The sequence below is a fragment of the Tachyglossus aculeatus genome, chromosome 2 (assembly GCF_015852505.1).
Source record: "Tachyglossus aculeatus isolate mTacAcu1 chromosome 2, mTacAcu1.pri, whole genome shotgun sequence".
Taxonomy (NCBI): domain Eukaryota; kingdom Metazoa; phylum Chordata; class Mammalia; order Monotremata; family Tachyglossidae; genus Tachyglossus; species Tachyglossus aculeatus.
This window is the reverse complement of record NC_052067.1, coordinates 83,685,687-83,710,471: the sequence shown is the minus strand read 5'-3', so window position 1 is coordinate 83,710,471 and position 24,785 is coordinate 83,685,687. Positions and strand designations below refer to the sequence as shown.

At 44.0% G+C, this 24,785-nt stretch overlaps 1 protein-coding gene and 1 non-coding gene across 3 annotated transcripts in view; both read right to left on the bottom strand.

Moving 5' to 3' along the window:
- SLC2A12 (solute carrier family 2 member 12) overlaps positions 1-24,785 on the bottom strand; it is a 72,508-nt gene that overhangs the window by 14,811 nt on the left and 32,912 nt on the right. For both annotated transcript variants that reach the window (XM_038741818.1, XM_038741822.1), the window contains exons 3-4: positions 6,688-6,810; positions 5,506-5,638 (exon numbers count right to left, since the gene is read on the bottom strand). In XM_038741818.1, coding sequence (XP_038597746.1) covers positions 5,506-5,638; positions 6,688-6,810 — 256 coding nt within the window. The remainder of the gene's footprint in view (positions 1-5,505; positions 5,639-6,687; positions 6,811-24,785) is intronic.
- On the bottom strand, positions 18,676-18,813 carry LOC119925038. The gene has a single exon (XR_005449710.1). It is a non-coding gene; the product is annotated as a small nucleolar RNA SNORA7 (small nucleolar RNA).

The following is a 24,785-nucleotide window of genomic DNA, read 5'->3' as shown; positions in this document are numbered from 1 at the left end:
AGGGACCTGAGTTCTAATCCCAACTCTCCCACCTGTGTGACCTTGGGCAAGTCACTTAACATCGCTATGCCTCAGTTACCACATCTGTGAAACTGGGATTAAAACCATGAGTCCCGTGTGGGACAAGGACTGTGTCCAACCTGATTAGCTTGAATCCACCTCAGTGCTTAGAACAGTGCTTGACACAGAGTAAGAGCGGAACAAATACCATCAAATCAATCAATCATATTTATTGAGCGCTTACTGTGTGCAGAGCACTGTACTAAGCGCTTGGGAAGTACAAGTTGGCAACATATAGAGACAATCCCTACCCAACAGTGGGCTCACAGTCTAAAAGAGGGAGACAGAGAACAAAACCAAACATACTAACAAAATAAAATAGAATAGATATGTACAAGTAAAATAGAGTAATAAATATGTACAAACATATATACAGGTGCTGTGGGGAAGGGAAGGAGGTAAGATGGGGGGATGGAGAGGGGGACGAGGGGGAGAGGAAGGAAGGGGCTCAGTCTGGGAAGGCCTCCATCATTATTAGGAAGTAGCTTTTGCTCATACGTAGTTGTTCCCCAGTGTTGCTGGAAGTTGAAGTCCCAGAAACCTACAGGAACAACCACTCACCTGCCACGAACAGATGGAAAACCCATATGGGAGTGAGCCTGGATGCACTCCTTGTTTAGCCTTGTACTTGGCTACCAGGTCCTAGCGTTGTGGAAGTAGATGTCTCCTTCACACGGGTGACGGAGCAATCACTATTTGAGCTGGGCTTCCAAACTTCAGGCAGATCTCTGACAAGACCCAAGATGCTGGATTTCCGCCCTACTGGCTCTTTGAAGTCTGTTTCTCCCAGGCCTCACCCCTTTCCCTAAAATCCCTCCTCCTTCCCCCACCACTCATGCTCAAGATCAAAAGTTGGGTCTTCTGGATGTGGATTTCCAACTTGTGTAAAACTCTAAGGGGATGTACCCTCCCGTTCACTCTGGAAGTTCAAACTAGCCGCTCAGTTTGAAAGTATCATCTCTGGCCGTTGGCGAGCTGACCATGAGGGGTGGGTTCACATAAGCTTACATTACATTAGCATTACATAAGCTCACATAACATTAGTATGTTTGTTCTCTGTCTCCCCCTTTTAGACTGTGAGCCCACTGTTGGGTAGGGACTGTCTCTATATGTTGCCAATTTGTACTTCCCAAGCGCTTAGTACAGTGCTCTGCACATAGTAAGCGCTCAATAAATACGATTGATGATGATGATGATAAGCTGATGCCCATATCCACTTCCTTGTTCATACTGATCTGTTACGGAGGATATTCAACCAAGAAAACAGCATGGTCTACTGGAAAGAGCATGGGCCTTGGAGTACGAAGACCTGGGTTCTAATCCTAGCTCTTCCACTTGCCTGCCCTGTGACCTTGGGCAAATCACTTAATTTCTCAGTGCCTCAGTTACCTCATCCGTAAAATGGGGATAAAATACTCCTACCTCCAATTCAGACCATGAGTTCCATGTGAGACAGGGACTGCGTCCGATCTAATTATCTTGGATCTACCCCAGTGCTTGGTTCAGTGCCTGGAACATAGTAAGCACTTAACAAGAACAATAAAAATGGATAAATGAATGTGATAAATAAAAACGATGTGATCCAGAATGTTAGGAGACTGTTAGTAGCAGAAGAGAATAAAAAGAAAATGTGCAACCAGTAGTCTCTGAGCCCACTCACACCACTCATCTGTGAGGTAGCTGTCCACTATGACTCCCCTCTGCCCAGTTTATCTTCTTTGCTCTCATTTCCTCCTTTAACCACCCCTGAGCGTTACCACCATGGCTGAGGAGATGCTGGAGGGGTAGGGCATGGACCTGAGGTAGTCTCCACTCCTTCTGCACTCTGGACAATCACCAACCTCGCTCATTTCTGGGGCAGTAAGCCTGGGCATCAGGTAATGGGAACTGGTGAGGCTGTAAGAGACCGCTCTCTATTGCCAGCTTCCTATCACTCCTTGAGCAGATAAAAAACACCCTCCCATCTGTGTCTCACAATGGCTTCTGCCATGCCCAAGCCCAGGAAGGGAGTTGCCATGTGTGTTACCAGGTGCCGGGAGCAGGTTTGGAAGAGGGAAGGGAAAGGGTTGATAGCAACACCACAAGTTTCCTCTCTTCCACTGGCCCAGCTCTCCCTCTCTGATCCCCTTGGCTACGAATGGGGAGTTCCACTCCCTTTCTGATCACCTTAGCTATGAACAGGGTGGTTCACAGCATCTTCTAAATAGGACAAATCCCCAAGGGTTGAAGGGAAGGAGGGTATAAAAAGACCAGGGAAGGAATTGTGAAGGGAGGGGATCAAAGACAGGGGGTCAGCCATAGGGGAGGAGTTTACACCCTACCCCTCCAACCTGTACATGAAGGCTTGGGGAGGTGACTGATGGGATTCTCAAGTTCGGGAAGAAGCATAGCCTAGTGGATAGAGCTCAGGCCTGGAAATCAGAAGGACCTGTCTTCTCATCCTGGCTCTCCCATTTGTATGCTGTGTGACCTTGGGCAAGTCACTCAACTTCTCTGTGCCTCAGTTCCCTCATCTATAAAATGGAGATTAAGGCTGTGAGCCCCATGTGAGACAGGGACTGTGTCCAACCTGATTAGTTTGTATTGCTCCCAGCACTGAGAACAGTGCCTGGTCTCTAGTAAGTTCTTAATAAATACCATTTTTTAAAAATCCCCTTTTATTCTCCTTGGATAGCTGTCTTTTAAATGTCTAACTGTCCTCCATTTTCAGTACTGACAGTGAGATCCTATCCATGTGTGTGAATTCCCTGCTGTGCTGCTTGCACTTAAGGACAGATCCTTGTGGCACTCATAGGATTTTTCCATACAGGGTCTGTCTCTTGGAATCCCAATATTTAGAAAACTAAGAGAGAGCAATCTTTCTCCCAATTGCCACTGGCCGAATGATCTGTCTATGGCAGAGGGCTCCCACGTGTCCACTGCTATGACGCATCCTCTGAGACCACATTTTACTGTCTTTAAATTATTTCTCCTGTCCAATCCGGCTGCTGACCTCTGGAAAATGGAAAAAAATTTTTCTTTCTACGCAGAACATGTAAGTGACATCTAAGTGATGAAACAGCAGGCCTAGTGACAAGAGCATGGGCCTGGGACTCACAAGGTCACTAGTGGAGCCGGGATTTGAACCCATGACCTCTGACTCCAAAGCCCGTGCTCTTTTCCACTGAGCCACGCTGCTAAATGCTGTGCATTTAGCTTTAATTCTATTTGTTCTGACAACACCTGTCCACATATTTTGTTCTGTTGTCTGTCTCCCCCTTCTAGACTGTGAGCCCACTGTCGGGTAGGGACCGTCTCTATATATTGCCAACTTGTACTTCCCAAACGCTTAGTACAGTGCTCTGCACACAGTAAGAGCTCAATAAATACGATTGAATGAATGAATGAAAGGTCGTGGGTTCTGCCACTTGTCTTCTGTGTGACCTTGGCAAGTCACTTAACTTCCCTATGCCTCAGTTACCTCATCTGTAAAGTCAGAATTAAGGCTGTGAGCCCCATCTGGGAAAGGGACTGTGCCCAACCTGATTAGCTTGTATCTACCCCAGTGCTTAGAACAGTGCTTGGCACATAGTAAGCACTTAAGGAATACTATAATCATAATAATAATTATTATTACATTAGTGAGGTCAGCTGTTGAGATCCAAGAATAAACCAGTCTGTCCATGCTCCCTTAAAAACCCCTCTGGTTCCTCAGCTTAGACTACTCAGCACTAGAGCCTTTGTGCAAGTTGATAGAATTGCAGACATTTTCTGCTTTGAAAAGTCCAAGAAGCTATTCCAAATGTTTCTGCAGCAGTCCCTCCCTCCGGAAAGTTTTTGGCTGGGCTGGCTAAAGTGATCAAGAGTGGAAGTGGTAGACAAGCCCCACAACCTATCACTGGGCTAGAAAAATCAATGACAGACTGATGAAAACACCCCAGAGTTTCCCTGAATCTCAGTCAATCAATCATAATTAACTTGCTGTGTGAAGAGCACTGTACTGAGCACTTGGGAGAGTGCAATACAATAGAGTTGGTAGACACATCCTCTACCCAAAATGACAACATGACAGCTGTCTCAATCGCCAGATAATGGTAGGGGGATTTGATACCAGTAACAACAAAAAATGATAAAGTGGTTTGTATGTTCAGAGTTTTTTTTTTCCCCACATGAGCGTGTGTCCTAATAATAATAACTGTGATATTTGTTAAGCATTTACTATTTGTCAGTCACTGTACTAAGTGCTGGAAAAGATGCAAGATCATCAAGTCGGATACAGTCCCTGCCCCACTTAGGGCTCACCCTGTAAGTAGAAGGGAGAGTTGGTATTTAATCCCTATTTTACAGATGAGGAAACTGAAGAATGGAGAAGTTAAATGAATTGCCCAAGGTCATACAGCAGGGAAGTGGCTGAGGCAGGTTTTGAACTCAGGTCCTCTGACACTCAGGGTCGTGCTCTTTCCACTAGGCAACATCATTTCCTCTCACATGCCTCCTGAGCAGGTCAATCAGTCTGACTGTCCGGAGGAGTAGCTTTTCTCTCTCCCTCACAGCCGACTGTCTGCCCTACCAGCCTGGGGACTGCCTGGAGTCCCCAAAATCAGTGGAGTAGGAAGCAAAGAGTTAGCACTGCGAAAGCCTTGATATGCGACTGAAGCAGCATTTTGATGCCAGAGCTCTTAGGGTCCACGTGAGGGAGCAACTAGCATTTGGTGGCTTTGCCTCAACAATCAATTTCCCAGTAACATCTGTTTCAATCAATCAATCAATGGTATTTATTGAATGCTTACTATATACTGAGAACCATAGTAAGTACTTGGGAGGGTACAAGTCAACAAAAGTAGCTGATTCGTTCCTTGCCCATAACGAGCTTACAGGCTTTGCACATAACGGGAGCTTTGAATGGATTTTGACCTACCCCCTCCAGAGTCACACTTCCCCTCGGCAGATCGATCAATAGCCTCACCAAGAGAGAAGTACAGCGTATGACTTTCCGGTTCTACCAGAAGAAGAATGAAACCCTCACCGCAGAGAAGTGGGGAGCCAAGCTTTTTGATTACATTTCTCATCCCATTCATTCATTCATTCAATCGTATTTATTGAGCACCTACTGTATGCAGGGCACCGTACTAAGAACTTGGGAAGTATAGGTTGGCAACAGAGACGGTCCCTACCCAACAACAGGCTTACAGTCTAGAAAAGAGAGGTTCGTTCAAACATCCACGTTTAGTGGCCTGAAACCTTATGTCTCAACACTCATTAGGAAGAAACAAAACTGCAAACATTAAACATTCTCATTCTTCAACCGATTAATCAAAATTAGACAGCTGGGAGCTGAATTGTGTTTCCTTGTCCTCCATTCAAAGCAAATATCCTAAAAGCTATTGTAGACATATGACTGAATGGTATTGAAAAGCACTGTGCCTAGAGTGGTGGCAGGAAAAAAGAGAACACTTAAATACTTACGCTTTAGCTAGTTCCATTGATATCTGCTCCAGGGAATATCCTTTTGTCTCGGGTATAAACACAACCACAAAAACCAGAGATGCGAGGCTCATTATTGTGTAAATGAAACACACCCATGGCAAGCCGATGAGATCTGTAAGAGACAGCCCCACCAAACCCACACATAAAAAAAGTTACTTTTCCAGCTCTTTTGTTTTGCAAGGGCTCTTTCTGTGGGAAGTCCACACCTCACAGGTAACAGACAATTCCGAGGTGATTTTTCAGGGATGCCTGCTAAACAGGTTCCAGATAAATGAAAGCTATGCAGGTTCACAAGGTTGCACTTTCATCAGGTACAAAACTCCTCTGCTGAAGCTCTTAGCAGCCTCATTACTATTTGATTAGGGCACACAATGCCATCATAATAGCGAGGACACCATTGCTATTGGCAACAGACTGTAAGTTTTGGAAGACCGTTCTCTGGGATCAGACAGAGAAACTAGGTTTCTCCAGTCGGAGTGCATCATAATATGAAGTTATACGGTCAGTCATCAGGGTCCTAAAGGTGTGCTTCCCTTTTATCCCCCTCAACCAATGGAAAAAAAGATGTTTTCCCTCTACGCAATGGCAAATTGGACTCTACCAACACTCAAGCTAACCTTCAATTTGGTTGATTCACACCTTATCTCCCAGCTTCTTGGCCTTCATGATCTGAAGCTCTACCTCATGACAATGTAGCAGTTAAGGTAGCAGAATGTAGTGAATCCTATGAGGGGGCATTTCCTTTAAACTGTAAGTTTGTTATGGGCAGGGAATGAGTCCGCTAATTCTGTTGTATGGTACTCTCCCAAGCTCTTAGTACGGTGCTCTGCATATAGTAAGCCCTCGATAAATACCATTGATTAATGCCCACGTTATTTATAGCCATGCTAATCACTCAAGAGTATATATGGGCTCTATTATTCATTTTGTCAACTTTAGCTGTACGTAGCTTTACGTTCTTTTCCTTCCATTAGTGTGTCAGCTCCTTGTGGGCAGGGAATGCGTCACTTCTTTATTCCGTACTTCCCAAGCACCTAATCCTGTTCCCTGCGCCAAGTGGATACTCAATAAACACTAACACCACCACCACTATTACTACTACAACGTAGTGCTATTATTACATTCAGGCCAAAAACACAGAACCCAACAAAAACTTCTTACCAGTAATGGTCAAAAACGTCAATGAGACGAGTAGATTAATGCTCCAGTTCATACTGGAAGTTAAAGCCATCGCTCGTCCTCTAATCCCACCAGGAAAAATCTCACTGAGCACCAGCCAGGACACTGAAACAAAGGAAATTGGAGGAGAAAGAACAGCATGAGAAAGCTACATCCATTGACTCAATAGCCAGTCCTCAGTCTTGCTCTGCCACTGACGATGGATAACTTCAGCTCAACTAGAATGGACAAAGATATTATTAATGCTAATTTTTATTAAGTGCTTACAGCGTTCAGAGTAGTGGGAAACAGTGTGGTTTAATGGAAAGAGTATGGGCCTGGGAGTAAGAGGACCTGGGTTCTAATCCCGGGCTCTGCCACTTGTCTGCCATGTGATCTTGGGCAAGTCACTTCACTTCTCTATGTCTCAGTTACCTTATCTGTAAAATGGAGATTAAATCCTCTTTCAAAGCCCTACTGAAAGTTCACCTCCTCCAGGAAGCCTTCTCAGACTAAGCCCCCTTTTCCTCTGCTCCTCTCTCTGGCCATAGCTCTGACTCCCTCCCTCTGCTCTATCTGCCTCCCTACCCCACAGCACTTGTGTATATATGTTCTATTAATTTTATTTTAGACTGTGAGCCCACTGTTGGGTAGGGACTGTCTCTATATGTTGCCAACTTGTACTTCCCAAGCGCTTAGTGCAGTGCTCTGCACACAGTAAGCGCTCAATAAATATGATTGATTGATGATGTGTATATATCTATAATTTTATTTATTTATATTGATGCTATGGATGCCTGTTTACTTGTTTTGATGTCTGTCTTCTCCCTTCTAAAAATAATGATAATAATTATGGTATTTGTTAAGCCCTTACTCTGTGTCAAGCACTGACTACAAGGTAGTCAGGTTGTCCCACTTGGGGCTCACAGTCTTAATCCCCATTTTACAGATGAGGTAACAGAAAGAAGAAGCATCAGCAGAACGGGCTCCCTTGACCAGCAGACTGGTATTGGACCCTTGGCGGAGTGGAGTGAGTGATTGTGTGTATGTGTCACTCCCTTGCACGTTGGTAAAACTAAGTAAAAAAGTTTTCACAGTAACCTTGGTGATCAAAGGTGACGTTTCACTTCTACTACGTGTCACTGAGGCTTCCCCAGTCCAGGAAGGTCCTGGTTGGTACAAGCTGGGGGGGCTTGCGACACACAGGAGAGGGTAAATCAGAGCCCTTACTTTTTAAAGTCCTTATATGACTTTATATGACCATCTAGACTGTGAGCCTGTTGTGGACAGGGATTGTCCCTCTTTGCTGCCAAATTGTACTTTCCAAGCGCTTAGTACAGTGCTCTGCACACAGTAAGCACTTAATAAATACAATTGAATGAATAAATGAATGAACATACACAGTAGAAAGAAAAATAAATCCTGACAAGGACATCTGATTTAATAGGAAGGTAAAATTTTTGAGGAAACACATGACTTTTCATTTCTTATACAAAGTCATAACATCCTGGGACTCATCACATTGACCATGTTTTAAGGTGCTTTTGAAAAGTAAGCCAGTAAATTTAATATTGAGCCCAAACACAAAATGCAGGCCCCCATATCTGAGAAAAACCTGTTAAATTTTCATTTCAAGGGGGAGTCCCACCCAATAGCAGTCTGGCCAGCCCAGAAGTGCCCACATGGGCAATACTTCCACGTGTCCCAAATTAGTTATCCTTCTGGGCTCTGGTTCCCCATCCTTTCAGAAGCAGCATGGCTCAGTGGAAAGAGCACGGGCTTTGGAGTCAGAGGTCATGGGTTCAAATCCCAGCTCCACCAATTGTCAGCTGTGTAACTTTTGGCAAGTCACTTAACTTCTCTGTGCCTCAGTTCCCCATCTGTAAAGTGGGGATTAAGACTGTGAGCGCCCGTGGGACAATCTGATCACCCTGTAACCTCCCCAGCGCTTAGAACAGTGCTTTGCACATAGTAAGCACTTAATAAATGCCATTGTTATTATTATTATTATTATTTCAGGAACTGGGAAAGCAGATAAAAATGCAGCTCCAGCTAAGCAGCGCTGCTACTCATGAACTTCAGGGCTGCACTCACAGCATCCTCCACCAGCTCTCAGGACCAGCTAAAAAGGTGACCCATTGCTCCATTAGCATATGTTCAAAGGTGACCCCACTTTGCTCCAGCTGAGCCAAAAACTAGAAGGGTTAAAATGGATTTGAAAGGAGGGAGGGTTCAACCTGAAGGAGAGATTGTGCAGATTTACAGCTTAGAAAATGGAAAAGAGGAATTCCAAGGCTAAAAGGAAAGGAAAGGTTGGTAATATGAAGGAGAGGAGTTATACAATGTGATGTAATTAAAATTTCAGACCACAAAGGACTGTTTAAATAGTTTAAAATATCCCCTAGCCGTCAATGCTTGAATATGCCCATGTCCATTTAGAGAGTTTGGGGACAGTCCATGGAAAAAGGGAGCCCACTTCTTCTTAGTCTCTTTCGTGGCCTCCTCCTCTGCCTCCCACCCCCTTAACGTTGGAGTTCCTCAAGGCTCAGTTCTGGGTCCCCTTCTATTTTCCATTTACACCCACACCCACTCCATTTACTCACTCCTATGGCTTCAACTACCATCTCTATATAGATGATTCCCAAATTTACATCTCCAGCTCTGATCTCTCTCCTTCTCTGCAGTTTTGCAGTTCCTCCTGTTTTCAAGACATCTCTACTTGAATGCCCACTGTCACCTCCAACTTAACCTGTCCAAAATAAAATTCCTCCACTTCCCACTCAACCCCTGTCCAGCCCTGACTTTTCCATCACTGTAGACAGCACCACCATCCTCTCTGTCTCACAAGCCCATAACCTTGGCATTATCCTCGACTCATCTCTCTCATTAAACCCACATATTCAATCAGTCACCAAATCCTGTCAGTTCAACCTTCAGAACATCGCTAAAATCCATCCTTCCCTCTCCATCCCAATGGCTACCACCTTAATCCAAGCACTTATCCTATTCCACCTTGATTACTGCATCAGCCTTATTGCTGATCTCCCTGCCTTCTGTCTCTCCCCAGTTCAGTCCACACTTCACTCTGCTGCCCAGATCATTTTTCTACAAGACTGTTCCGTCCATGTTACTCACTCCTCAAGATCCTACCCATCTCCGCATCCAACAGAAGCTTCTTACAGATGGCTTTAAAACTCAGTCACCTTGCCCCCTCTTCCCTTACCTCGCTGCTTTCCTACTACAACCCAGCCTGCACACTTCACTTCTCCAGTGCCAACCTCAATCATGTCTATCTCACCACCTACCTCTCACTCACATCCTGCCTCTGGCCTGGGATGCCCTTCCTCTTCCTATCTGACAGATGATCACTCTCCCACCTCCAAAGGCTCATTAAAAGCATGTCTCCTCCAAGAGGCTTTCCCAGACTAAGCCTTCAGTTCTTCTCCCACTCCCTTCTATGTCTCCCTTGCACTTGGACTTGCACCCGTTATTCACCCCTCTTTCAGCTCCACAGCACTTATATACGTATCCATAATTCATCGATGTCTCTCTCCCCCTCTAGACTGCAAACTCATGAACCGGGGACATGGCTACCAACTCTGTTATATTGTACTCTCCCAAGCATGTGGCACAGTGCCCTGCACAAAACTGCTCAATGAATATGATTGATTGGAAGGTGAAGAAAGAGGGTCAACCTGTTAAGACTTTGCAGATGACATCAAATTTGAACAGCCCCTCCCTTTCCCCACCACTGCCTCTCTCCCAAACTCAACTTTTACTGAAAACCTGGTCAGCATGGTCAGTGAATCAGTTCCATGGCAGACCTGGATCCACAGATCCAAAATGGGAAAAGGTGGCAGGGGCTGTTCCCAATCCAACGTTGGGTAGGGACTGTATCTGTTGCCGAATTGTACTTTCCAAGTGCTTAGTACAGTGCTCTGCACACAGTAAGCGCTCAATAAATATGATTGAATGAGTGAATAAACTAACCCCAGACAGTCTGGCCCACTTCACAGTCATCCCAGCTGAGACCCTCCCTGAGTCACCGACCTCACTCAGGACTTTACTAAGGCAGACCGGAGATTGGGTTTCATCCAAATTCTCCATGAATGCAAAAGGAGTAAAGTCTTGGTGGTTGGCCTGATGGAAAGAACATGTGCCTGGGATTCGGGTTCTAATCCTGACCCTTCCACTTGCCTGCTCTATGGCCTTAGGCAAGTCACTTACTTCCTCTGGACCTCAGTTTTTTCATCTGTAAAATGGGGATTCAGTATGTGTTTTCCCTCCCCTTTACACTATGAGCCCTAGGTGGGACAAGGACTGTGTTCAACCTGATTATCTTGTCTCCATCTTCCACCTTTTCCCATTTTGGAGCTGTGGGGCCAGGTCTGCCACGGAACTGATTCACTGACCATGCTGACCAGGCTTTCAGTGAAAGGTGAGTTTGGGAGAGAGGCAGTGGTGGGGAAAGGGAGGGGCTGTTCAAATTTGATGTCATCTGCAAAGTCTTAACAGGTTGACCCTCTTTCTTCACCTTCCAATCAATCATATTCATTGAACACATGTGTGCAGGGCACTGTACTACATGCTTGGGAGAGTACAATATAACAGAGTTGGTAGCCATGTCCCCTGTTCATGAGTCAAGAGGGGGAGAGAGACATTGATGAATTATGGATATGTATAAAAGTTCTGTGGAGCTGAAAGAGGGGTGAATAAAGGGTGCAAATCCAAGACAAGATTATCTACTTGAGTCAGCACTTCACACAGTGCTTGGCACACAGTAAATGCTTAACAAATACCACAATTATTATTATTATTATTATTACTGTTATCCTTATTGTTAGTGGGAACATTCACTTAACTGCATTTTCTAGGAGGTTGATTCCTGAAAGGACCTGGGGTTGCGAGGCATTGAGGAGAAAGCAAAATCGATTATAGTTGATCCAACTTTGAGAGCTGTTTTCTGGATAAAACTTATTATGGTACTTGTTAGGTGCTTACTCTGTGCCAAGCACTGTTTAAGTGCTGGGGTAGATAGAAGTTAATCAAGTTGGACACATTCCTTGTCCCACATGGGGCTCACATGCTTAACCTTCTTTTAAAGATGAGGTAACAGGCCCAGAGAAGTTAAGGGACTTGCCCGAGGTCACACAGCAGACATGTGGCAGAGCCAGGATTAGAACCCAGATCCTTCTGACTCACAGAACATTACCCTATCCACTAAGCCATGCTGCTTCTTGACATTAAAACAACATCGTGAACAGCAGTGTGGCTTAGTGGAATGAACACGGGCTTGGGAGTCAGAGGTTGTGGGTTCTAATCCCGGCTTCACTACTTGTCAGCTGTGTGACCGTGGGCAAGTCACTTAACTTCTCTGTGCCTTAGTTCCCTCATCTGTAAAATGGGGATGAAGACTGTGAGCCCTACGTGGGACAACCTGATTACTTTGTATCTACCCCAGCACTTAGAACAGTGCTCGGCACATAGCAAGCGCTTAAACAAATACCAACATTATTATTAAGGGACTAAGGGCAGTGTGAGGAAAAAACAGAGAATACTTATCGTTTGAGGGAGGCATCGGATATGCATAGGCTGACAAGCTACTACTTGCTTCTCCCTGGGAGATTCAGACCAGCCATCAGATGAGCGCATTTGTGCTGTTGAAATAATGGTAATTACTGAATGCTTACTGAGTGTGATGCACTGTACCAAGTTCTGCTTACACTTGGGAATGTAAGTCACTTGGGCAGGGAACATGTCTTTCCCAAGCACTTAATACAGGGTTCTCCACACAGTAAGTGCTCGGTAAGTTTGACTGATTGATTTATTGGATGGACTCATAGGCAGCAGAAAAGTTGAGGCAAATTTCAACATCCCAAAATGTTTCTGAACCTATTTGTCAGGCTAATTTGGCCACAAGGAAGTTCTATCTTTCATTTATTTTAATGTCTCTAGAGTGTAGCTTTCTACATGTCTACCAACTCTGTTGTACTGTACCCTCTCAAGCGCTTAGTACTGTGCACTGCACACAGTAAGCATCAGTAAATAACACTGACTGATTGTCTGTCTCCCTCTCTAGACTGTAAAGCTCCCTGTGGGAACAGAACATGTCTACTAACTCTGTTGTATTGTTCTCTCCCAAATGCTTAGTACGGTGTACTGCGCATGGTAAGTGCTTAATAAACATCATTGATTGATTTATTGATATTTCTGACCAAATGTTTGGTTACCAGAACTGGCTGCCAAGCAGAGTTTGGGAATCTTTGGAGAAGTGCCCAGGGATGGTTTTACTGGAGGGCTAGGGCATGGCTGGAGCTTGAAGACAGGGTGGGGAAATTGCCTAGTCAAACTCTCCTCTTTCCAAGCACGGAATGCTATAAAAGTGCTCATTTCCTCCCTCTTCTCTTGTTATCCAGTGAAATTTCTCTGAGACCTCACTGCTTAAGTCTGAAAGATATTAAAACCATCAGGACCCGAGAAATGAGTCAGAGCAGGACGTCTCAAAATTTCACTAAATCTTCTAGTGTCAAAATTACACTTCTGGGGAAGAGGATTAAGTGCATTTACTTTCCACACAAAAATTTGTAATAACGTCAAACTCTCAGGTGAACGATGCCTCTTAAGGACAAAATGCCATTTCCTTAACCCTCCAATGACCATTCCAAAGTAGGTAAGTTTCTAGTTTTCGCTTCTGCAACACTACTGTGTACTAAAAAACCAGGCTCTCAGCCACCTGGCTGAATTATTGTTTGGCAAGTCACTGATTTAGAGAGTTTATGAGCCTCAGGTCTAGGAGTACCCTCTCTGATGAAACTGCTTCCTTGAAGAACAAGGGGGCCAGAGAATCTGGGCTTCGAGGAACTTCCCTCTTCAGTTGTTCTGTGCTGTCAGATCACTCAAGTGTTTTTTCTAGGCAACCTGGGAGAAATCTCTTCTGCTGTGGCATCCCCCACCTTCTTATTCCTCAAATACTGTCTGTACACCGAGGAGGTGAAGGAGAGTTAGGGGCCCCAGTGAATTTTTGATATGCCTGTTGCTCCCTTTCGTGACTTTCTTTCAAAAATGTCAGGGCTCTCTCATTGTCCGGCTAGAACGCCCAGCAATCTTTAATCCCAGCATTAAGGAAAAGAAAACCAAGAGCAGTAGCAGCACACCCCTTGGCCTCGCTTTCCACCACAGATGAGCAAATCTCCCTGGAATCCATCATCTTCCCATGATGATGTCCAGAGCCCTCGGCATCCTCCTCCACCGGATGCCATGCTGCCCCTGGGATCCTTCACTAGCTTTTCTCCACTGTCCCAAGCAACCTCCATCCTGCCCTGCCCTGCACCACAACTGGAGGAACACAGAAAAGCAGCCACAGCCTGGTGCCATCTCCACAAAACCTTGGGAAGACTGGAGTAGCTACTGTTGTAGCAATCACTGGGGCCACACTTATGACTTTGGACTCTGAGCCACGGAGATGCTAAAATTCTGCTCCCTTAGTCACAGTATCCTACTGAGCTTTTTTTTTTTTAAAAAAGTGTGTGTTTTTCTATTTCTTTATGTTGCCAGAATGTTTTGTTTCAACATACCTTATCTGTTTATGGCCAATCCCCTCTCCCCACTTATATTCTTAGATTGTGAGCTCCTCGAGGGCCAAAGACTGTATTTAATTCCCAACTCTATATTCTTTCCCAGGATTTCATAAATGCTCTGCCTAAGTGCACAATAAATACCATTTCTGCAACCATTCCAGCAGTATTAACACTCAATCTGTCCTGAGCCAGAATTCCATAGGTCAATTACGCTTCCTTTTAAGGGTTTTACACGAAAGTCCATCACTAAATCCTGTTGGTGCCACCTTCACAACATAGCTAAAAATCTGCCCTTTCCTCTCCATCCAAATCACTCACTCCATCCCAATCACTCATTCTATCCCACCTGGATTACTGCATCAACCTCCTTGCTGACTTCCCAGCCTCCTGTCTCTCCCTGCTCCACTCCATACTTCACTCTCCAGCCCAGATCATGTTTCTATAAAAACGGTCAGGACATGTCACCCCACTCCTCAAAAAAAACTCTACTGGTTGCCTATCCACCTCCTCATCAAACAAAAAGTCCTCAACTCTGCCTTTAAAGCACACCAACACCTTGCCCCCTCCTATCTCGCCTTGATTCTCCCCTTGTACAACACAGCCCGCACACTTCACTCCTCTAGCACTAACCTCCTCACTGTGCCTCAGTCTCATCTGTCTCGTCACCAACCCCTAGCCCACATCCTGCCTCTGACCTGGAATGCCCTCCCTTCTCAAATCCAACAGACAATTACTCTCCCCCGCTTCAAAGCAGTATTGAAGGCACATCTCCTCCAAGAGGCCTTCCCAGACTAAGCCCCACCTTTCCTCATCTTCCTCTTCCTTCTGCGTCACCCTGACTTTGTTCCCTTTGCTCTTCCCCGCTCCCAGCCTCATGGTACTTATATAGATATCTGCAATTTTATTTATCGGCATTGATGTCTATCTCTCCCACTCTAGACTGTAAGCTCATTGTGGTCAGGAAATGTGTCTTTTTATTGTATTATACTCTTCCAAGCACTTAGTACAATGCTCTGCACACAGTAGGTGTTCAATAAATACAATTGAATGAAGTTGAGACCCTGACACAAAGGCTATACATATATATATATAATTATAACAGTAATAATCATAATAACTGCTGTATTTATGTGCTTACTATGTGCCAAACACCGTACAAAGTGCTGGGGTAAATACAGGCTAATCAGATCAGATGTAGTCCCTGCCCCACAAAGGGCTAAACTTCTACTGGGGGAGAGAGACAAAATATTTAGTGCACATTTTATGGATGAGAAAATTGAGGCACAGAGCAGTCAAGTGACTTTTTCAAGGTCACACAGCAGGCAAGTGGTAGAACTGGGATTAGAACCCAAGTCTTCTGACTTGCAGTCCTTTACTCTTCCCATCAAGCAATACTGCTAATAAAAGGAGCCAGGTAAATTTCAAAATTAGAATCTGCTGTTCACGTTCTTGTGCTTGACCTGATCTTGAACTACTGGAACATTACACGTTCAGTTGAGCTGTGGAAAAAAAGAGTCAAGCCGTTTTAATATAAAATTCTCAATTAAATCCCTACAGAGAGTTGCTTTCCCCACAAAAGGTGATTTTTTTCCTTGCTCAGCTCATGCATGCATTCTTATACTCTATAATTCCTAATCCTTTTAGGATTTCTACAACTAGTTCACACTATTCTCTTATTTCAAACAAGACCCAAAAGACTCGCAGGAATTTTTGAGGGTTTATTATTAAAGCAGCACACTTTTTTTCCAAATAGTTTTCTTAATTAACCTTGGATTGCCCACCCTTATCTAAGAGGGTTATTAGGTGCAACTATTGAATCCAGGATAATCTTCTGAGGCATTTTAGCAGCAGCAATAAGAAACACAAATATTAATTAAAGAAAATCTGTTCCACATCCCACCCAGGAAGAATGTGGAGAGAAACGTTTACTATTTTTTATGGTATCTGTTAAGGTCTTACTATGTGTGGGCCAAGCACTGTTCTAAACACTGGGGTATATAGAAGCTAATCAGGAAGATACAAATCCCTTAGTGAAATTGTATACAGCATTAGTGAATTCATTTTTAGTGAGAATGAACATGTTTAACTTTTTCCCTTTCATTCATTCATTCAATCGTATTTACTGAGCACTTACTGTGTGCAGAGCACTGTACTAATCGTTTGGAAAGTAGAATTCAGCAATAAGGAGAGACAATCCCTGCCCACCCCGGCTTATATTCTAGAAGAGGGGAGACAGACATCAAAACGAACAAACAGGCATCAATATAAATAAATAGAATAATAGATATAGAGAGCTGAGGTGAACCTAGAATGACCTGTATTGCCTCAAAGCCTTTATGGAAAGCTCCACCCTGGGCCAATTTAGACTGAATTTCTAAAGCAGGATCCACTAGGAGCGTCTCATTTGGAAATTATTGGGGGACACACGCTTTGAAAATGTGGGGCAAAAGTGCCTTACCTCTAGCTCAGCAGGCCCTAGGGCAGGTCCAGCAGGGCCCAGAGATGTATTTGGCACATTTTTATCTTTGGCTGCTGCTTCATGAGAAGCAGCATAGTCTCATGGATAGAGAATGGGCCTTGGAGTCTGAAGGACCTGGGTTCTAACTCCAGCTCTGCAGCTTGTCTGCTGTGTGATCTTGGGCAAGTCACTTCTCTGTACTTAGTTCCCTCATCTTTAAATGGGGATTAAGACTGTGAGCCCCATGTGGGACAGGGACAATGTCCACCCAATTTGCTTATACCTCCCACCCCGGCGCTTAGTACAGTGCCTGAGACATAGTAAGTGCTTAACAAATACCATTATTATTATTATTCAACAGCCCCCTTGTCTTCCAGCAAAGGAGGTGGGTTTCTTCAAAACTCATAATGTGGGTAGAGAAGGCCAAAGGTGGGGCCGAGGGTTAGGGATGGGGTGAAGGGTCAGGAGCTCTGTGGCTGGTGGCTGGGCCTCAGTTCCCTCATCTGTAAAATGGGGATTAAGACTGTGAGCCCCCCGTGGGACAACCTGATCTCCTTGTAACCTCCCCAGTGCTTAGAACAGTACTTTGCGCATAGTAAGCGCTTAATAAATGCCATTATTATTATTATTATTATTAATTGCCTGCAAGGGTTGTCATGAGCATGAGACAGCCAAGGGATGAGGCACAGGATTTACCAGTGAGCTCTCTGTGTGCAGGGATCACCTCTCCCAACTCTATCCTACCCTCCCAAGTGCTTAGTACAGTGCTCCGTGCACAATAAGCACTCAATAAATATCACTGATTGACCGATAGACCAGGGTGGTGGCTTTAAATCACTGCTACCAGCCTGGGCAAACAAGGGGACAGGGTGCATCAGAAGACTGGCAGAGGATGAGTCAATCTGAGTTTTTGGTTTCTTGACTGACAGCCCATTGAACCCTGGAAAGGGACAATCCATTCTGAACGATAACTATGAAAACTATAACTATGACCAGGCCCAGGTCTCCCAGTGCCCAAGGTTACAACCTGGTAGCAAAATAGGCCCTTTGGACAGAGCACACCTCCTTTTGCATGATTAGGGGCTGTTTAGTACACTTCAGCAGTGGGTACACCACTGAAGAAGCAATGAATCAATCAATCAATCAATCGTATTTATTGAGCGCTTACTGTGTGCAGAGCACTGTACTAAGCGCTTGGGAAGTACAAGTTGGCAACATATAGAGACAGTCCCTACCCAACAGTGGGCTCACAGTCTAGAAGGGGGAGGCAGAGAACAAAACCAAACATACTAACAAAATAAAATAATAATAATAATAATGGCATTTATTAAGCGCTTACTATGTGCAAAGCACTGTTCTAAGCGCTGGGGAGGTTACAAGGTGATCAGGTTGTCCCACAGGGGGCTCACATTATTAATTCCCATTTTACAGTTGAGGTAGCTGAGGCCAGAGAAGTTAAGTGACTTGCCCAAAGTCACACAGCTGACAATTGGCGGAGCTGGGATTTGAACCCATGACCTCTGACTCCAAAGCCCGGGCTCTTTCCACTGAGCCATGCTGCTTCTCCCTAATCTCCCACGCTAATCTAAGTACCTACCCAGTAATCTAAGTACCTACCCAGTAGGTAGAATAACTAGAATAGACATGTACAAGTAGAATAAATAAATAAATAAATAAATAAATAAAGCACTCTTTAGACTATAAGTTCATTGTGGGCAGGGAACGTGCTTATCTTGTCTTATGCTGTCAAGTCATCTCTGACTCATTGTGATACCATGGACACGTCTCTCCCAGAATGCCCCAACTCCATCCGCAATCATTTCAGTAACGTATCTATAGAGTCTTCTTACCAAAAATAAGGAAGTGGTTTACCATTGCCTCCTTCAGCGCAGTAAATTCGAGTCTACGCCCTTGACTCTCTCCCCTGCCGTTGCTGCCCAGCACAGGGGAGTTTTGACTTGTAGCAGATTGCCTTCCACTTGTTAGCCACCGCCCAAGCTAGGAATGGAATGGGTATGCCTCTGCTTGACTCTCCCTCCTGTAGTCAAGACTGGTAGAGTACTGGAAACCCTCCAGGTACAACCCTGAGAGGGGAGGGAATATGCTACCAACTCTATTGTTCTGTGTCTCCCAAGTGCTTAGTACAGTACTCTCCACACAGTAAATGCTCAATTATACTGTCATACTGTTGATGGATTTATCCATGAAGCAATACTATCTTAATCAATCATATTTATTAATCTCCTATTGTTTAATAATAATAATAATAATAATAATGGCAATTGTTAAGTGCTTACTGTTCTAAGCACTGAGGAGGACACAAGGTGATCAGGTTGTCCCATGTGGGGCTCACAGTCTTAATCCCCATTTTACAGATGAGGGAACTGAGACAAAGGGAAGTGATTTGCTCAAAGTCACACAGATGACAAACGGCACAGCACTGCATGTATAGAGCAGTGTATAGAGTGTATAGAGTATAGAGCAGTATATTGAACACTGTCCTAAGCGCTTGGGAGAGTACAGTTTAACAGAGTTGGTAGACATGTTTCCTGCCCACAGTGAGTTTATGAACAGCAGATAGAGATTTATGGTGTACTCAAACCAAACTGTTCTCTAGTGGTTTCAGAGAGTGATTATGCTTATTTTATTATTAGGGAGTAACCTGAGCCACTGAGAAAACTGGTTCAGAGTTTTTTTATAGAAACCATCATACATTATTCTTGAGAACTTCTTAATAATTGGCATAAGCCATTCCTAATAATAGCCCTGTGAGATAGGTAAAATGCATGACAAAGTCATGTATCATGTAGAGAAGCAGCGTGGCTCACTGGAAAGAGCCCGGGCTTTGGAGTCAGAGATCATGGGTTCAAATCCCAGCTTCGCCAATTGTCAGCTGTGTGACTTTGGGCAAGGCACTTCACTTCTCTGGGCCTCAGTTACCTCATCTGTAAAATGGGGATGAAGACTGTGAGCCCCACATGGGACAACCTGATGACCTTGTATTCCCCGCCCCCAGCGCTTAGAACAGTGCTTTGCACATAGTCAGCGCTTAATAAATGCCATCATTATTATTATTATCATGTAAAAATTGGGAGAAAAGCCACGAGTAAAGAACATACATGCAAGGCTATTTGAAAGACAGAATACAGAGTAACCACTTGTTCTATCCCCAGGTCTTTTCCTGACTTACTGTGTGGCCTTGGAGAAATCTCTTAACCTCTCTATGCATATGTACAGTCCATTTTTTAACAGGATAATATGCTGAGAGGTTAAGAGATTTGTAATGTGTCACCACAAGACAATAACAACTTTTTGAGTGGGTAGCTATTGGATTAATGAGTTAATGTATGGGACATACTTTGATCTCTTTGGTTAAAAAGATATTATCAATCAATCAATCAATCAATCAATCGTATTTATTGAGCGCATACTATGTGCAGAGCACTGTACTAAGCGCTTGGGAAGTACAAATTGGCAACACATAGAGACAGTCCCTACCCAACAGTGGGCTCACAGTCTAAAAGGGGGAGACAGAGAACAGAACCAAACATACCAACAAAATAAAATAAATAGGATAGAAATGTATAAGTAAAATAAATAAATAAATAAATAAATAGAGTAATAAATATGTATGTACTATATGTATGTACTATAAAACATGAATTCCATATAAAGAAGGACATTAAGGCAAGTTACACAGGTCTTGCGTGAGCAGCTGTGGGGACTGTAACAAGGGCTCTGCAGCTAAGACATTAAGATTAATTGTACTGATTACCTTGTATTTACCCCAGCACTTACACAGTGCTTGGTACATAGTAAGCGCTTACAAATACCACAATTAATAACATGCTAACATGCACTCATAATAATAAGGTTAATTTAAAATAAATATTGGGGGTTCAAAAGGTATAAAACAAAAGAGAAAAATCTTCCTTTACGAGACCATGAAGCCCAAACAAAAGTTTGGAAGTCTAAAATTACATTTGATTCTGCCACTCAACTTACTAGGGGCCCTTAGAGACTGGAGAGGAATAGGAGTAAAATGCTAACCTACAATTCTGGACCAGGGGCACTTTCAATTAAAGATCCCAAAAAGGTTTTACAACCTATGAAGGGGAGTTGCTACCTAAGATGCCCAAGACATAAAATATTGCCTCTGGCTTAATAAGGGGCTATGATATGGGAAAGCAAGCTTGAGTCATTCTGGAGGAAGAGGCTCCTGGAAAAGCTTTCGCACAGATCCAGAAAATGGAGGAGTGACAAACCATTCCCAAGAAGTTTAATCTGCACTCAGAGTTTTGCTCTGGGAACAGTAAGCAGGATCCCTCCACCCATTTGTCTACCCAGAGGACTTGGCCTCTTTAGGAAGCAATAACCACTCTAAGTGAAGCAGCTGATTAATAACCACATCAGGTTAATAAGCTTTTATAACATGGCCTTAAAAGTCTTGTTTCCTAGAACAATAACCTAGAATAATAAACTTCTTTCAACTCATGTTGTTGCATGTAACTTATACTAATGACTGCGAAACTTTTTTTCTAGGTCAATTTGCAACTCCTTAGGTATGTTTTCATTGGAAGAAAATTAAATGATGACACATTCTACTTAGCATCCCGTAGAACACCACACACCCTGTGGGGTGCTCAGGAAAAGCCCTTATTTAAATACATTTGCTCTCATCAACAAGATAATATGCCCAGCTGAATCTTTACAAGGAAAATGAGAAACTAGTTTGGCGCCATACTGAAAATGTATGAGCTGTGTTGGTCATAGGAGTGAAACACCAAAGTCTCACTGAGGTGAGGAGGGGAAGGGAGGGTGTAAGGGACTTGCTAGGACCTCCAACCTCAGCCCACTCCTCTCTCCCACTACAGACCCAGCTATATTCCTCAGGTCTCCATCCAGCCCTTGGTACTCAGAAGGAAGCTGTGGAGCCTGGGGCTGGGTTCATGGGAAGCGGTCAATCCTAGAGGAGGAAAGAATTCAATTTTCTCAATCAGTCAACCATATTTATTGAGCTATTGAGAAATAGCTCTCCGACAGCGGTCTCTTGGATAACAAGGGTGTTGATGTGTGCCTTAGAGGTGCCAGGGCACTGTACTAAGCATCTGGGAGAGTAAAATATCAACAGTAGGCACATTCCCTGTCCACAGTGAGCTTATAGTCTAGAGGGGAAGAGAGACATTAGTTCACTATTTCTAACACTTGGCATTTCTTTTTAGATTACCTCAGAACTTCTGTATAGGTTTATCTCACCATTTGTAGGTGATATCAAGCCAGAAACTATTGATCAACCTCATAGAAAAGGACAGAAAGATATGTTGCCAACTTGTACTTCCCAAAACGTTTAGTACAGTGCTCTGCACACAGTAAGTGCTCAATAAATATAATTGAATGAATGAATGATGGCTTTAGGGTCTCAGTTTCCTGGGTCTCCCACCCCAAAGGTAGGTGAGGAGAACCACAGGAACCCTGGTTCTCCTGTAGCCCAGAGGTTGTGGGATCAAAGCTGCATGAGAACTACAATCTCCTAGGTCCTTCAGTTAACATTTGGGTGGGCTCCAGGGTGGGACCCCGCCATGACAAATCCTTGTCTCCTTGCAGCCCTGAACTCCTGGAGGCTATATGTATATATTTATGTTTATAAAAACAAACAAAAAACAAAACAAAACAAAACAAAAAACCTTCTTGCTGGGAGTGAGGACAACAAGGGAGTTAAGACCCTTCTGGGTATTTGTAGTGGGCTCACTGAATCTTGGCTTTACAGCCCAGAGTTCCCTGGGGTCAAAAATCATTATTTAATTTGTCCTGGGGGAGGAGTTAGGTCACAATACCAGCACTCCTCTAATTCATTCATTCATTTCATTCAATTGTATTTATTGAGCGCTTACTGTGTGCAGAGCACTGTACTAAGTGCTTGGGAAGTACAAGTCGGCAACATATAGAGACAGTCCCTACGCAACGGGCTCACAGTCTAGAAGGGGGAGACAGACAACAAACCAAAACATTGCCTCCAGGCCTGGTCCCACCTGGTTTTGGCCATCGAACAAATCCTTTCCTGGGCAGGAGCAGCATGGCCTAGTGGATACACCACGGGCCTGGGAGTTGGAAGGACCTGGGTTCTAATCCCTGCTCTCCCACTTGTCTCCTGTGTGACCTTGGGCAAGATGTTTCACTTCTCTGGGCCTCAATTCCCTCATCTGTAAAATGGGGATTAAGACTGGAAACCCCATGGGGGACGGGGATTGTGTCCAACTTGGCTAGCTTGGACGTACCCCAGCGCTTAGTGCCTGGCATATAAGCACTTAATAAATAATGTGAAAAAACCAAAACCAAAATAAAAATCCTAACTGGAACGATGGAGGGGTAGAGCATACGGGGTCAGAAAGAATGATGACGTAGGTAGTAGAGAGAGTAGTGTCACAAAACTGCCACAGCATTTGGTCTTAGAAATAGCTCTCTGACAGTGGTCTCTTGGATAACAAGGGTGTTGATGTGTGCCTTAGAAGTGCCAGGGCTTCAGCATAGGTGCCAAGGCTCTCTGCCCACAGATGCTAGGGCTACCCTTTCGTTAGCGTGGCACAAATGAATCCCTGCAAATAATTGATCATGAGCCATCTCATAGTGATTAAAGGACCCCAATATACAAATAGGAAGTCTGCAAACAGCGAGGCTTCATTGGTGTTCCCCTGGGCAAACTGCACAGGTTTGGTGGGGGAGTAAACCTAAATAAAATTTGTACTTATCCAGGCAGCGTGGAGTTGGGAATGCTCTGCTGGAAGCCCAGACAACTGCCTACAGAGAGGCAGTGGCCTGAGAAGCATTCCAGAGGAAAGGTATCCTTTCCATCTGCCTTCTCCATCTCAACCATATTTCCTGTTCTCACGGTGTCATGGAAAAAGCCCTTACCTGAACCTAAAAGTCAATCAGGCTATTAACAAGCAAGAATTCTTTAACATCCAAGACTTCTAACAGACACCACATTAGCTCTAAGCAACTAAAAAGTGGGGAAAGTTTTTGGGTGCATAAGCATTTTCTGCAATGGGGGTGTGTGTGGTGTGTGTGTGTGTGTGTGTGTGGTGTGTGTGTGTGTGTGTGTGTGTGTGTGTGCGCGTTTTGATCCATTCTGCAAGCCTGACCACCACTGATGCTCCTGTGAATCATACGAAATTTCAATAATGTTCCAGCAACAGTTTTCATGATTTTGATTTAATTTGCTTTAGAAAGAGGATTTTTTCCAGGACATTAATATTAAAAAAACAACAACAAAAACCTGGGTGTACAACAGGGTTGCTGAAGAACTCAAAGCTGGGCATCTGTAATTACTAAGCACACTTTCTAGACCGTGAGCCCACTGTTGGGTAGGGACCGTCTCTATATGTTGCCAACTTGTACTTCCCAAGTGCTTAGTACAGTGCTCTGCACACAGCAAGTGCTCAATAAATACGATTGAATGAATGAATCTGGGCCTTGAGCTGCTGGTAGGATATCCGTCTCTATATGTTGCTGACTTGTACTTCCCAAGCGCTTAGTACAGTGCTCTACACACAGTAAGCTCTCAATACGATTGAATGAATGAATGCATACATATATGAAGAGATCAATTCCTCCCTTCTGCATCACCTTTGCACTCAGATTTGTACTCTTTCAGCGCTTGATATTCACCCCACCCTCATCTCCACAGCAGTTGGTACTTATCCTAACATGCTGCCAATTTTCCCATGTGTAATTTAGTTTAATCTCTGGATTCTCTATAGACTGTAAGCTCCTTGCAGGAAGGAATCATGCCTCCCAACTCCATTGTACTGAACTTTCCCAAGAGTTTATCATAATGCTTTACATACAGTAAGCACTCAGTAAATACCACTGACTGATTGATAAAAGGAAACTCCCTCCTATTTTGCAGATGGAGAAACTGGGATCGAGACAATACCAATAATAACTATGGTATTTGCTAATTGCTTACAAGCACTGAAATACATGCTGGGTGAGATATAATGCAAGCAGATCAGAAGATCAGACTGTGCCTGTTCCATAAGAGGCTCACCGAACGGGGAGAGAAAACA